Consider the following 13051-nt stretch of genomic DNA (forward strand, 5'->3'; position numbering starts at 1 on the left):
TAAATAAAACAGTAATTTACAATTTTTATAGTGTATTTATTGTATAAAGAAATGAAATTAGTCCACAAAGATTAGCAGAAGAGCCTTAGTTCATAGAGTAATGTAAATAGTTAAAAAAGGTTACCAGTAGAGCCTTAATTTATATAGTATTGAAATTAGTCCGAAAAGGGTATCATAAGTAGCTTAATTTATGATGTAATGAAATTAGTTCAAAAAGATTATGAGAAGAGCCTTTAAATTTTTTTTTATTTAGTACTATCAACAACCAGAATACATTATTCTATGAACTAATCTGGTGGCTTGAGGGCTACTACCATTTGTAGGGGTGATGAGATTGCATAAATTGATGGATTCACACAACTTCCACTTGTTTTGAGTTGATTTTTTTCATTAAGTCAGCTGGCCACCTGTTTTAGTCTTCAAGTGATGTTTAGTTCAAGTAGTGGTTGTAATAGAACATTTGGGTGATTTTCTATCCTGTTTTGTACTCAGGATTTTGATCACATCTCTCATAAATTGTATCCCAAGATCTTTGCACAATGTTTGGTTAGATGAGTACATACCAAGGTGCCCTTCGAGCATACTTAGAATCTTACTGTTCAGTTCCCATGTCACCTCAACTGAGCCGTGCTACTTCTCCTCGAGCGTCGATTTTATTCTCGGGAATAAAAAAAATCTGGTTAGACCAAGAAGTTCCTGGCAGATCGGTTGGTCTTGTGCTTATCTAACGATACTCGTGGCATCAACTTCAAGCACACTAGTCTCATAGCTTCTGTCAAGAACTTGTGTTTGAGAATGCTCAATTTATCAGTAATCATTCTGATACTCATCCTAGGGTTAATTTTTGATAAATTTCGTCGTCTTCTACTCCATCATCCGTTTTTTATTATTTTTTTGCGGTGCTATTTAATATTCAATATTCTTTCCAAAATAATTTACAGATATGCCGATAGAGCCAAACAGATCGTATGCAAGGCTATTGTCAATGAAGATGCCAACGCTAAACTTATTAGAGAACTCAAAGAAGAAATACAGAAACTCCGGGAGCTTTTGAAACAAGAAGGAATAGAAGTACACGAAGGTAATCGCTTAATTTATAACATTTTCACTTCTTATTTAGTTACTCTTGCTATTTGCTGATATTAAGAAGGTAAACCTAAGGGTTTTTACTGAAATATTATATTTTAAAGTGTGGTTTATTCAAATTGTAAATACGCAAGTAAAATTTGAGGTTAGGTTATGAGAAATCGTAAAATGTGAGGGTATTAGAAATCGTAATTTTGAAATTGAACATTCAAGGCATAATGCAATAAAAAAATACTCTCGGGGGATTCATCACGCGCTTAATTGTCACAAATATTTCACAAAAATTCATTTTCATATGTAAATTTGTTCGCAATCCTTTTATTAAGGACGTTAACCAAAGGTGGGTAGACTCCAGTCCACCACTTAAGGATAAAATACTAAATTAGCTGTGGGAAGTATATTGGGCAGACTAAGAGATCCGTTATTGTCCGGTTTAAAGAGCACAAAGCTTGTTAAAATAATGAATCCATTAATAAATTGTTGAAAGCATTGAAATTGCTAAATGTAAGAGTAGCTTGAATAAGAAAAAAAGGGCCAATTCCTTACAGCCCACACTATAGTTTAGTAGTCAGGGGAAAAATTGAAACGATTCCCTCCAATGTGAAATTAATTCCAGCGGGAGAAAGTTTATTGAGTGTTTGAGTTTGAGTGAGTACTTTTGAGTGGTGGTGTTATCACCAACGGTTCCAGAAATTCCAACTAGAGCCAGGAATGAGGTAAAAAATTAAATGCTTTCTTGTACCCCACTTCTGAGCTTGCTGGGTGATCTGCAACCTTTCCGATCCTCTGCTAAGATGTTATTTTCTTTGACTTGCCTATAAGTTCTGTTAGTGATACAAAAACAAAAGTTCCTTGGGCTTTTTTTGATATGCTGAGGAAGTTTTTCATGTTGGGGATTCATTGGGTTTGGCACTGTTATAGTTATATGATAGTGTGACTGGGTAGGGGTCATCACTCCCGATACTCTTTGGGAGCATATGACTAAATCCCAGTGCTAGAAACGTTGGAATGTCTTCTGAGTTGTGTAAATTGTTTTGCTAACTTCTTGTGTTCTTCTATCAGAAGTTTCAAATATTTTCAACTCCTGGGGCTTTTCATTTGACAGTGATTACTGCATGGAAAAAATGTTTAACCGTCTTCGGCTGCTATCTAGTTGGAGATGCTCTTGTGGTTCTTGGGCGTTGATAATAATGGGGGCAAATAGTTTCCATAGAATAAGTTGGTTGGCGTAACTCCTAGTTTTCTGTAAAATATTTTTCGGTTAGTTATTATTATTATTGTCAAATTGTATTAACAACTTTTTTTGCTTTAATTGAGCCACACTGTATGTAAATATGGTAAAATTCCCTTAGACAGACCTTCGTTAATAATAATTAGGCTACTGAAAATTTTTATTGTTTGTATATTATTTGTATAAAAACCAAAATCCATAGAAAACCGATAACCCAATGTTAGTATAGAGTAACTAGTTTAGAATTTTGAGTAATTTAAAGTTTTTTGTGGCTCATGGCGTTTTTAAACTTTTGTCGCAACGCAGGCCCAGATGGTAAAGTTATATATGAGAAAAGGGAGCCACCTAGTAAGTATTCGCTTCATAATAAAGGCTTCTGGCACCCAAATTTTTTGTATCGTGACTGTGTACTCTGAATACAAGTTAATTAGCTGACATTTTTTTCACTTTAAGTTGCTCGTGTAACTTCAAATTCAATATGAAAAGAATATTGTCATGCTTGGAATAAAATATAATATTATTTTTACATAGAGAAATTTTAACTAAATTATTACACATTCCTGACTAACCGCAAAACGAATTTCGATTCCTTGATTAGGCAGCTTGACTACGGAAGCAGTAGATCAATTGCAAACTAAAAATTATAAAAAAAAAATCTTCTGTACATGCAAAGTGACCTAAAAAAACCTTTTGTGTCCCCTCCTTGCAGGTCTGAGCATGTTTTTATAAAAAATTTCATATTCTTGGCTTCGGAGAAACAGTCTTGAATGTTTCAGCCTCCTTTCTCACCAAATTTCGTACTCTTGTACCAACCACAGAAAAAATTTCAGTTCCATGATTGGGCAAAAAACCTTCTGCGCCCTCTTCTTCCAGATTTGAGCATGTATTGATTGAACATTTCATAATCTTGATTTAGAAGAAACAGTTTTGAATGTTTTAGCCCCTATGTCACCAAATTATAAACCCCTGTGTTCTTGGTACCCTGATTGTGTCACTAGGGGTTTCATGACTTGACTATTCGATATTTGATTGCTCTAATAACTGCTTGACTGTTGGATATCTCTTTCCCCATTGTTCTGGTCTTTATTGAAGTGATTGTTTCGAATCATGTTATCTGAACAGTAAAGTAGTATCCCGATCCAGTTTTAGAGGTTATGTAATATGATTCGTAGGAACACTGCTGCGTTCCTTGCTATGTATCAAATAAAATTTGAATCAGACAAAAAACATCATCAATATTAATCAATAATAAAATTATAACCCTTCAAAGCTCACTATGTAGTTTAGTTTCATCAAAGTTTGTGTTGCTTATTGTTCCCTCTACATATCACACCCAATCATCATCATCCTAGTAGAGTTATTAATTTGTATGACGAGTTTTAAGAACTAAATTTAGTCGGAGAAAACGTTTATTTTGCTTCTGTAGCTTTCAATGGGGGTCCTACTGTATATATCAGGTATATATGGTGAAAAATGACTGCTTTTTTGCTTTCATATACTGTACGCCATGTTTTTATGGTTAAATTTCTCGTTTTTGATCGAATTATATTTGGATGTTGACATTTTGCTTTAAATCTTTGTTGGTAGTACTTAAATTTTTATTTTAGGAGTTTGCGACACTAAAAATAATAGAGAAATGGAAAGAGCCCGTTCCCAGTCCACTTCCTTGGCAGAGGAAGCTGTAGATCAATTGCAAGCTAGCGAAAAACTTATAGCTGGTAAGTTATCATACCCATACCAGGCTAAAAACATTTTTTTAAAATACTTTTTAATGGTAGAATTGAACGAAACGTGGGAAGAAAAATTGAAGAAAACAGAAGCGATTAGAATACAGCGAGAAGCGGTGTTTGCGGAAATGGGTGTAGCCGTAAAAGAAGATGGTGATACTGTGGGAGTATTTTCTCCAAAATGTACTCCCCATTTAGTTAATTTGAACGAGGATCCCTTCATGTCGGAATGCTTGATATACTACATCAAGGAGGGCTTGACCAGAATCGGCTCGGATCAAGCGAATATTCCACAAGATATTCAATTATGTGGATTGCACATCAAACCAGAACACTGCGTTTTCGAGAACAAGGACAATCGAATTACTTTGGTACCACTTAATGGTGCTTTAATATACGTCAATGGAAGAGAGGTGAGTTAGTTAGAAAAAAAAAAAAAAAAATACCAACCATCTAAATGTCACTTCCTCTCCTTTATATAAACTTTTTTTTTACAGATAACCGAACCTGAACAACTTAAAACGGCTTCCAGGGTGATATTGGGGAAGAATCACGTGTTCAGATTCACTCATCCCGAAGAGGCCAGAGAATTGCGGGAAAAGAACATGATTACATCAGAACACGTCGATTGGAACTTCGCGCAAATCGAACTTCTAGAAAAACAAGGAGTCGATCTCAAAGCGGAGATGGAGAAGAAGCTGGTCACTTTGGAAGAACAGTATCGCAAAGAAAAAGAAACTGCCGATCAATTATTTGAAGAACAAAGAAAGGTTTTATTATTTTTCCTCTTCTCTTATGTTATCTTCTTCGTATTCATGTCTTTCAATCATTTTTAAATCTTATAATTATCATTAATTCTATACTTTTTTTATGTTTTTCCCCTTCTACATTCATGTAGAGCTCTTGTATCCATTTAATTTTTATTATATATGGTTCCTCTTTCATTTCATCTTATTACCAGCCCCATATAACTTTGTACTACTCTCATTATTCGTTTTACCTTGTTTATCTCCATTAATGTGTGTTACTTCTTTAATACATCTTTTTTTGTCTCCCTCTTCTTCTTTATTTTATAATTCCACTTCCTGCTTCATTTTCATTCATTGTTTCCTGTTTTTTCTTTGATTTTAGCTCCTTATATTTCATAAATATTCATCCATTTATCTTCTTTCTCCATATTTATTCCCTTCTTATATTTTAATCTGATTTAGTGCCAATAACAACCAAACATGAGTATGTTACTCCTGTAATATCTCTTCTTTTCGCCTCCGTCTTCTTCTTTATTCGTTAATTCTGCTTCCTGGTCTATTCTCTTATCATTTTTCTCTTTATTCTCCTTTATTGGTTGCTCATATCACTGTGTATTCTTATTGTTGTATGTTGATTGTTAATTTCATATATATTTATACATTTATCCACTTTCTTTATGCTCACTCCCTTCTTATTTAATTTTTTCTGAACCTAGCGCCCACAGCAACGCAAAATGACTTTGTATTATTTATATTATTCGTTTCCTTTGGTTAATACACTTCGTATTTTTCTCTCTATACACGAATCAATTTTTTAATACCTCTTATTCATGTTTCTCCTTTTTTATTTCTCTTCTACTTGATCGAATGCCCATATTATTTTGTATTATGCTTATTTTTATGTTTACTTCACATCTTTTCATTTCTACTTCTATTTTACTTACAGATATATCCTTGTTTCTCAATTTCCATTTATTATTTGTAATAATAGCATTGTTATCTTCTATTGTTGCTAATTTCTAAATAATTTTTGATTTAAAATTAGTTTCTTTTATAATTTTTTGAAAGACAGATGGAAATTTGATGTTTCGACTTTGTTTAGTCTTTTAAAAAATTTTATAAAAGAGACTAATTTTAAATCAGAAGAGACCTAAAATCAAGAACGCGTAGAAGCATAAATTTCTGATATAATTATTATTTTTTATCAGAATTACGAAGCTAGAATCGATGCACTACAAAAACAAGTCGAAGAACAGAGTATGACTATGTCGATGTACAGTTCTTACACCCCTGAAGATTTCAATAACGAAGATGACATCTTTGGTAAGTCCAAATTGGTAATAATAACTTTATTAACCACTTCTTAAATTTAAATAAATTTATAATCTATATGAATATATTTAAAAATTATATAAGCTACCACGATATTAATAAATGTTATAAAATGGTTGGAAATTACAAAAAAATATTATAAAAAAAATATTTTAAAACGTAAGTAACTTTTAATTAGTACTAAGAGTTTGTATAGTGTCAAAATAATGAGGACTACTGCCATTAGAGACTCTTTAGTGTATCGTACATCATATCGAACGTCGCTTTTCGTTTGGGGGGCTTTGATATATAAACTAAGGGTTGAAATATTTTTAATCAACAAGCGAATGATTTTAAATTAAGCTTAATTATTGATTTGACTTATGCGCAAAAAAATGAGACATCACAATACCGTGATTTAGACCTCATTCCGTAAAAACAGTAGTGCTCCTTATTGGTATTATATTTTTGAATCACCCTTTGTTCGTGAGTGAACAAAATGCTTTAAAAATATATACGAGCGCTTTTGCAGTGAACCCTCTGTTTGACGCAGAGTGCAACTGGACGGAAAAGGAATTCGAATTGGCAGCCCTAGCTTGGAGGAAATGGAAACACCATCAGTTTACTTCGTTGAGGGACGATTTGTGGGGAAACGCCATATTTTTGAAAGAAGCAAACGCCATATCGGTCGAACTAAAGAAAAAAGTAAGTTTCCATATGGAATATACAAGTTGGATTAACTATTTAATTTTTTTAGGTACAATTTCAGTTCACTTTGTTAACTGATACTTTGTATTCTCCATTACCTGCCGATTTGAGACCCGTTATTGATTACGATCAAGACGAAGACGTCGGTATTCCTAGGACAATTGTAGCAGTTGAAGTTCAAGATATTAAAAACGGTGCCACTCACTATTGGTCTTTAGATAAATTACGGTAAGTGATTGAAATTTGGAATAAAGTAACTCAAACAACCCGCATTATACACCAATCATTTTTTTTTTACACAAAAAAACAGTTCGATGCTCTCATTCGCTATTAAGAAATATTTATAAAGTAAATGCACCAAACATGAAACCCTTGATTAATATGTTACCCATAGATTAACACGTTCACTGCATATTTTCAAAATTTGTACCAGTATAGGACAGACAGGCTGAAATATTAGGGAGTACTATTAGTTGTACTGGGCTTTAGCACTGATTCTATGAGATTTTTCTCTTGATGAAGGGTTCTTCTGGTAAAAGTGAGGTTAGTTCAATCTCTAAATCCACTTACCAATAATTGAAATACCAAATCCACCCCCTAATTGAAAACTTTAAAGAAGTTGAACATACATAAAAGCCATTAAAGTAATAAATAAACTTATTAAGAGGCATGGTTATCTAAATGTAGAGTAGAGAAAATTTGAGGCTATGTAGATAGTTTCGAGGGTATATGAGCCTACCTAATAGTTCAAATCTAAGAACTGTACTACATTATTTCAAATATAAGTATTAATAAAGATTTTCTGCAAGCTTAGAACGCGTCTGATAGTTGAAAGCCAGCACCAAGAGTCGAATCAGGGATTTTTGGATCAATATTTTTTCTTACAGAGCTGCTAACAATAAACATATGTACTCAGGAGTGATAATCAAGCGACCTTCAAGGCCTTGAAGGTCCTAGATAACGATAAAGTAACCCTGATAAGACTACCAAGTCCTCGGAGTATAGAAGGCAATAAGGAAGCAGATAGCCTTGCCAAAAAAAGCAACAACTCAATTTTACTTACTGGTGACTCATAAAATGTCACATCAACATCGAACTGAACACATAGCTAAAGGATCAGAAGGAGAAACTCTCCAGACTTAAAATAATATAAAATATACATAACTATACCATTTAAGGAGTCTGAGGAACGTCTAGAATTGATTTTAACTGTTAGTCTGTCTTCTGACAGGTCACCGCCCTACTTCAAACGACAGGCAAGTTATAGATATAGCGGAGTATTTGTCTCTATGGCTTAAGTTCTTCGAAATAGTAATACAAACACTTTGGGAAGCAGGACAGAAAAATAGCGTATTTTAGAGTAGAATAATGAGATGTAGAGCCCCGCACAAAGTATCTTTTTAGATATAAGTGAAAATTGGCTGGTTTTGAAGGTTAATCCTCTCAATTCAAGTATTTGAAGATGTTTTTGGTTAGAGGTACATTGTAGAAATACCATTGAACCAATTATTTAACATAAGAGAGAATACTTAGGGAGGAAATGGTCTAAAATGTTCTGAATTGGCCAACTGACTCACCAGATATGAATCTGCTTGATCCTGTGTGTATTATGATCACTCATTAGGAGGGGATTATATCAGTTGAAGCAGTACTTCAGAAGTGCTACCAAATTGTCTACTTTCAATAGAAAAATATATATAGAGTCCTAAATGTTTTGTTTTTATTGATTTTGTGTACTAATTAATGTAGTTATTAATTATAAATATAATACCTTCATAATTTTTATTTTTTTAAATCCGTTCGTTCATCCTGAAGTCAAAGATTGGAATTAATGCGTCTTATCTATAACGAAGAAATAGATAGTCCAGAAGATCAAGTTTCATCTGCACCGAAACTGCTGCAGTGTATCATACAATGTCCACCATCACCGACACGTCTATCACTAAATCGATTATTACCATCGAGGTTGGTGCCACTCTATAGCACCTCATTGCTACGTCTCATGTAAATAATTTTGCTTTTGTATATCTTAGTACGCCAGCTAATCATCTTGTAAAGCATATTCTTGATGTTGATTTTTATTTTTTTAGAAACGTCGTCTTGAATATAACTACATTTTTTTGTAATTAATTTCTTGAATTATCTAAACAAATAATCATTATGGGGAGTTAATTATAATGATAGAGAATTATTGTTTTGAGGTTAGAATGGCTAAATACATGACAGTTATTGACAGTAAAGACAGTTTGACGTGGAACAAGTCAATCTGCAATTCAGTATGTCTTGTTCACGAGCATGTTCAGCTAATTGATTCTTGTAAATCTTCGCATTTGCAACTTTTGAGTTATTAAGCTAACAAATGTCAATTAGATCAACTGATTGATTAAAACACTTATGGAAAACTAACCTTTTTGGTCTTCCGTAGTAATTCTAACCTTCTAATCTCTAATACGAAAAGAAATGTTATGAATGAACTTTCAGGCCCGTTATACCATTTACCATTACACACCAGCTTTTTAAAGTATTGCTGTGTCTTTAATTTCACGTATTTCTTTTCTAGCTTATTAGAATCACGGTGGCACCAACCTTTCCCTATCATTAATCGATTATAATTGATCATTCGAATTAGTTAAACGATTTTTCTATAAATTTTCCAGACAACGTTTAGAATTGATGAGAGAAATGTATCATAACGAAGCCGAAATGTCGCCCACGTCACCGGATTACAACGTGGAATCATTAACCGGCGGGGACCCGTTCTACGACAGATTCCCTTGGTTTAGAATGGTCGGTAGAGGATTCGTATATTTAAGCAACTTGTTGTATCCCATTACTCTAATTCATAAAGTCGCTATTGTCAGCGAAAAAGGAGATGTTAGAGGTTATTTGAAGGTTGCCGTACAAGCAGTCATGGATGAAGATAATTCTGATCAAGTCGGAGTAAGGCAGAGTGCCCGAATCGCTTTCGAAACTACCCCTAAAAGTAAGTTTTTTTTATCTTATTGATACCCCTCAAAGAAGTGCCTTTGAAGAGCGATTCATTCATACCAATGTGACTGACAAAATTTCTGGTATGACTAACTTATAATCTACTATGGCGCTCTCAATGTCAGGGATACTTTCTCTTCGAGCACATATTTTTATTCTCAGGAAGAACCACAAAGCTCATGGTGCTAAATCTGATGAGTAAGGCGGATGTAAGGACACAGGAAAACCAAAAACTCATTATAAGGTCTCTATCTCCGCAAACTTCATTGTAAAATTGGGAATTCACAGTTGATTCTTATCCATACAACACACTGTGCCTCTTATAACCGTGGGACTCCGCTAAACCGTTTTAACCTGGCGGAATTTGCGGCTTTTTCGTCGGTAAAAAATGTCGCCAAGCTATCTGTGATGGAATGTGGGCATGCGGAGCTGTCATACAAGTCATATTGGCTGAAACGGTGTATTGTAGGCTTGTGCTGGAGTGTTAGAAAGTCCTACAAACATTGGTGAGTGATGGCTGCAAGGTCCAACGGAGATTGGAATCAACAAATCCAAAACCCATTCTGTATCCACAACTTTTTACCTTCCAATTGATTAAAAAGTATAATTGAAACTTTTCAAAAGTACAACGACAGTTGTATTTTGTAGATATTCTGGATAGAAATATCCGAAATATGGAAGACAGGATCGTGGAAGGACAAAACAACATAGACCCAATAAAACTAGACGAATTAATCGAATGCGACGCCGATTCCGGTAGAGGTGACAGCTCTGTCTCTTCCGATCTAAAAGAAGAAGAAATCCCAGAGCATTTACTTATAGGTAAAGAATTTACCTTTAGAGTTACTGTATTACAAGCTGTGGGAATATCACAAGAATACGCCGACGTCTTCTGTCAGTTTAAGTAAGTTTAACTATAATCGTAACCTCAAAGTTTTTTGCTTATTGTATGTATATTTTTAATTTTGTTTAGCTTCCTGCATCGATATGACGAAGCTTTTTCTACTGAACCCGTTAAGAATACCGGAAAGGGTACACCGCTTGGATTCTATCACGTTCAAAATGTAATTATGACGCGCCAAAATCAAAATGGCGTTTTAATGTTGGTTTATTTATTTCAGATTACTGTTACAACAACTAAATCGTTTATAGAATACATAAAGAGCCAGCCAATAGTTTTCGAAGTGTTCGGTCATTACCAACAACATCCGTTGCACAAAGATGCCAAATTGGAAGGAAACGTTCGTCAACCTCCAAGAAGAATGCTTCCTCCTTCTATTCCCATCTCCCAACCGGTAAGATCCACGAAATTCGGCGCGTTACCTTCGCCGTGCACGGCGCACATTCACGCCAAAGCCGACGTATTGGTGTGGTTCGAAATTTGCGAATTGGCACCTAGCGGAGAATATGTTCCCGCCGTTGTGGAACACAGCGACGATTTTCCTTGTAGGGGACTGTTTTTATTACACCAAGTATGTATTAATACTCATTTATAATTATTAGAACGTGTCATTTTCTTTTTTTTTTTTTTTTTTTTAGGGTATCCAACGTCGTATTCGTATAACCATTGTCCACGATCCAGCTGCGGAAATAAAATGGCGAGACGTCCGCGAACTAGTCGTCGGTAGAATTAGAAACACCCCCGAATCCGACGAAGACGAAGATAACGATAATTCGGTTTTGTCACTCGGTCTCTTCCCCGGAGATTATTTAGAAATCCCCGGAGACGATAGGGTTATGTTTAGGTTCGAAGCGGCTTGGGATAGTTCTTTGCACAACTCTCCATTGTTGAATAGAGTAACGGCGCAAGGGGAGCAAATATTTATGACTATATCCGCTTATTTAGAGGTTAGTTTAGAAGATTTGTCAATTACTCGTCGATTAATCGATTATTTTTATTGTAGTTGGAGAATTGCGGTCGTCCGGCTATCATTACCAAAGATCTGAGTATGGTGATATACGGAAGAGACGCTCGAACTGGTCCTCGGTCATTGAAGCATCTATTTTCAGGAAGTTATAGAAATACGGAAGCTAATAGATTATCAGGCGTTTACGAATTGCTGCTACGACGCGCTAGCGAAGCAGGTAGTCCAGGTAGATCCCCTTTAGTATCCTGCTCCTCGCTTTACCGCTACGTTCTTCCTCTACAATTACCTCTGGCTATTTACCTCGAGCTTATTTCCTATCGTAGTTATTAGAAATAAGTATACTATAGTTTTATTTCATCAAATATAACCGTTTCTTGTTTTTTAGGTGTACAGAGACGTCAAAGACGTGTACTAGATACTAGTACAACTTATGTTCGAGGTGAAGAGAACCTCCACGGTTGGAGACCGAGAGGTGATTCGTTGATATTCGATCACCAATGGGAACTTGAAAAATTAACGCGTTTAGAAGAAGTCGAGAGGGTTAGACATACTTTATTGCTTAGAGAACGTTTGGGATTAGATAGGACGTTAAATTATAACAAATACCGTCTGGAATATACTAAAAATGAAAAGGAAGCTTGTAATATGGTCGCTAAAAATAATAACATAAACGCTTTAGGTGAGGAATAACTCGAAACATGATATATTCATGAAATAATTAAAACGTTATTTTTTGAGGTTTGTTGTTAGCCAACTAATCGTGATTTGTTTTTAAACTGAAGTAATTTTTAACAAAAATATGCTGGAAAATAATAAATTTTTATATAACATAACCTCAACACCACTACTGGTCGTTCGTTCCTCATTCAATATACTCTATTTATATTCTCAAAGTTTTGTTCTTTCTCCAATTAACCTGACGGTATATGATCTACCTGGAATTTTATTACTTTAACACATTCATCATTCACAATAAGATTTTTTTTGAACTCTCCAGTATTTTTCTAAAAACCGAATAAATTAGTGCAAAATTCAAGCGATTTCCCGAAAGTGATTCTTTTTGAAAAATTTAAGTTGATTTTCTAAAAATTTGTACACACTTTGAATCATTTTCTAAAAATGAAATAATTTCTCGATATTTTTCCGCAAAATTGAGGTTTGGTAACTTTAATAAACCAATTTTATTAAGTTCTGAGTCTTTTTGGGAAATTTGGACCGTTTCACAAAAATTTGTACACATTTTGAACGACCGTTTTTAAAAATTTAACTAATTTCCCAAACATTTTCTGAATTTTTCAGGAAAATTCTACTAATTTTATAAGGTTCTTAGTCGTTCTGGAAAATTTGGACCATTTCACAAAAATTTGCATATCCTTTGGACCG

General features: G+C 34.3%; 1 protein-coding gene and 1 long non-coding RNA gene across 13 annotated transcripts in view; one reads left to right on the plus strand and one right to left on the minus strand.

The window, feature by feature from the left end:
- LOC130899299 (kinesin-like protein unc-104) overlaps positions 1–13051 on the plus strand; it is a 36403-nt gene that overhangs the window by 16561 nt on the left and 6791 nt on the right. For 3 of the 12 annotated variants that reach the window (XM_057809136.1, XM_057809135.1, XM_057809134.1), the window contains 15 exons: positions 942–1081; positions 2624–2665; positions 3925–4035; positions 4096–4457; positions 4542–4814; positions 6002–6116; positions 6637–6809; positions 6862–7040; positions 9470–9795; positions 10449–10704; positions 10774–10864; positions 10922–11272; positions 11340–11648; positions 11705–11894; positions 12054–12347. In XM_057809136.1, the coding sequence (XP_057665119.1) occupies positions 942–1081; positions 2624–2665; positions 3925–4035; positions 4096–4457; positions 4542–4814; positions 6002–6116; positions 6637–6809; positions 6862–7040; positions 9470–9795; positions 10449–10704; positions 10774–10864; positions 10922–11272; positions 11340–11648; positions 11705–11894; positions 12054–12347 (3212 nt within the window). Of the gene's footprint in view, positions 1–941; positions 1082–2623; positions 2666–3924; positions 4036–4095; positions 4458–4541; positions 4815–6001; positions 6117–6636; positions 6810–6861; positions 7041–8627; positions 8778–9469; positions 9796–10448; positions 10705–10773; positions 10865–10921; positions 11273–11339; positions 11649–11704; positions 11895–12053; positions 12348–13051 lie in introns of all 12 variants that reach the window. The other 9 variants (XM_057809141.1, XM_057809140.1, XM_057809143.1 and 6 more) reach the window with 7 other exon arrangements.
- LOC130899300 (uncharacterized) lies at positions 1884–9097 on the minus strand. The gene is made up of 2 exons (XR_009060012.1): positions 8584–9097; positions 1884–2329 (listed from the first exon to the last, which is right to left on the minus strand). It is a non-coding gene; the product is annotated as an uncharacterized LOC130899300 (long non-coding RNA).

Source organism: Diorhabda carinulata, chromosome 11 (assembly GCF_026250575.1).
Source record: "Diorhabda carinulata isolate Delta chromosome 11, icDioCari1.1, whole genome shotgun sequence".
NCBI lineage: Eukaryota > Metazoa > Arthropoda > Insecta > Coleoptera > Chrysomelidae > Diorhabda > Diorhabda carinulata.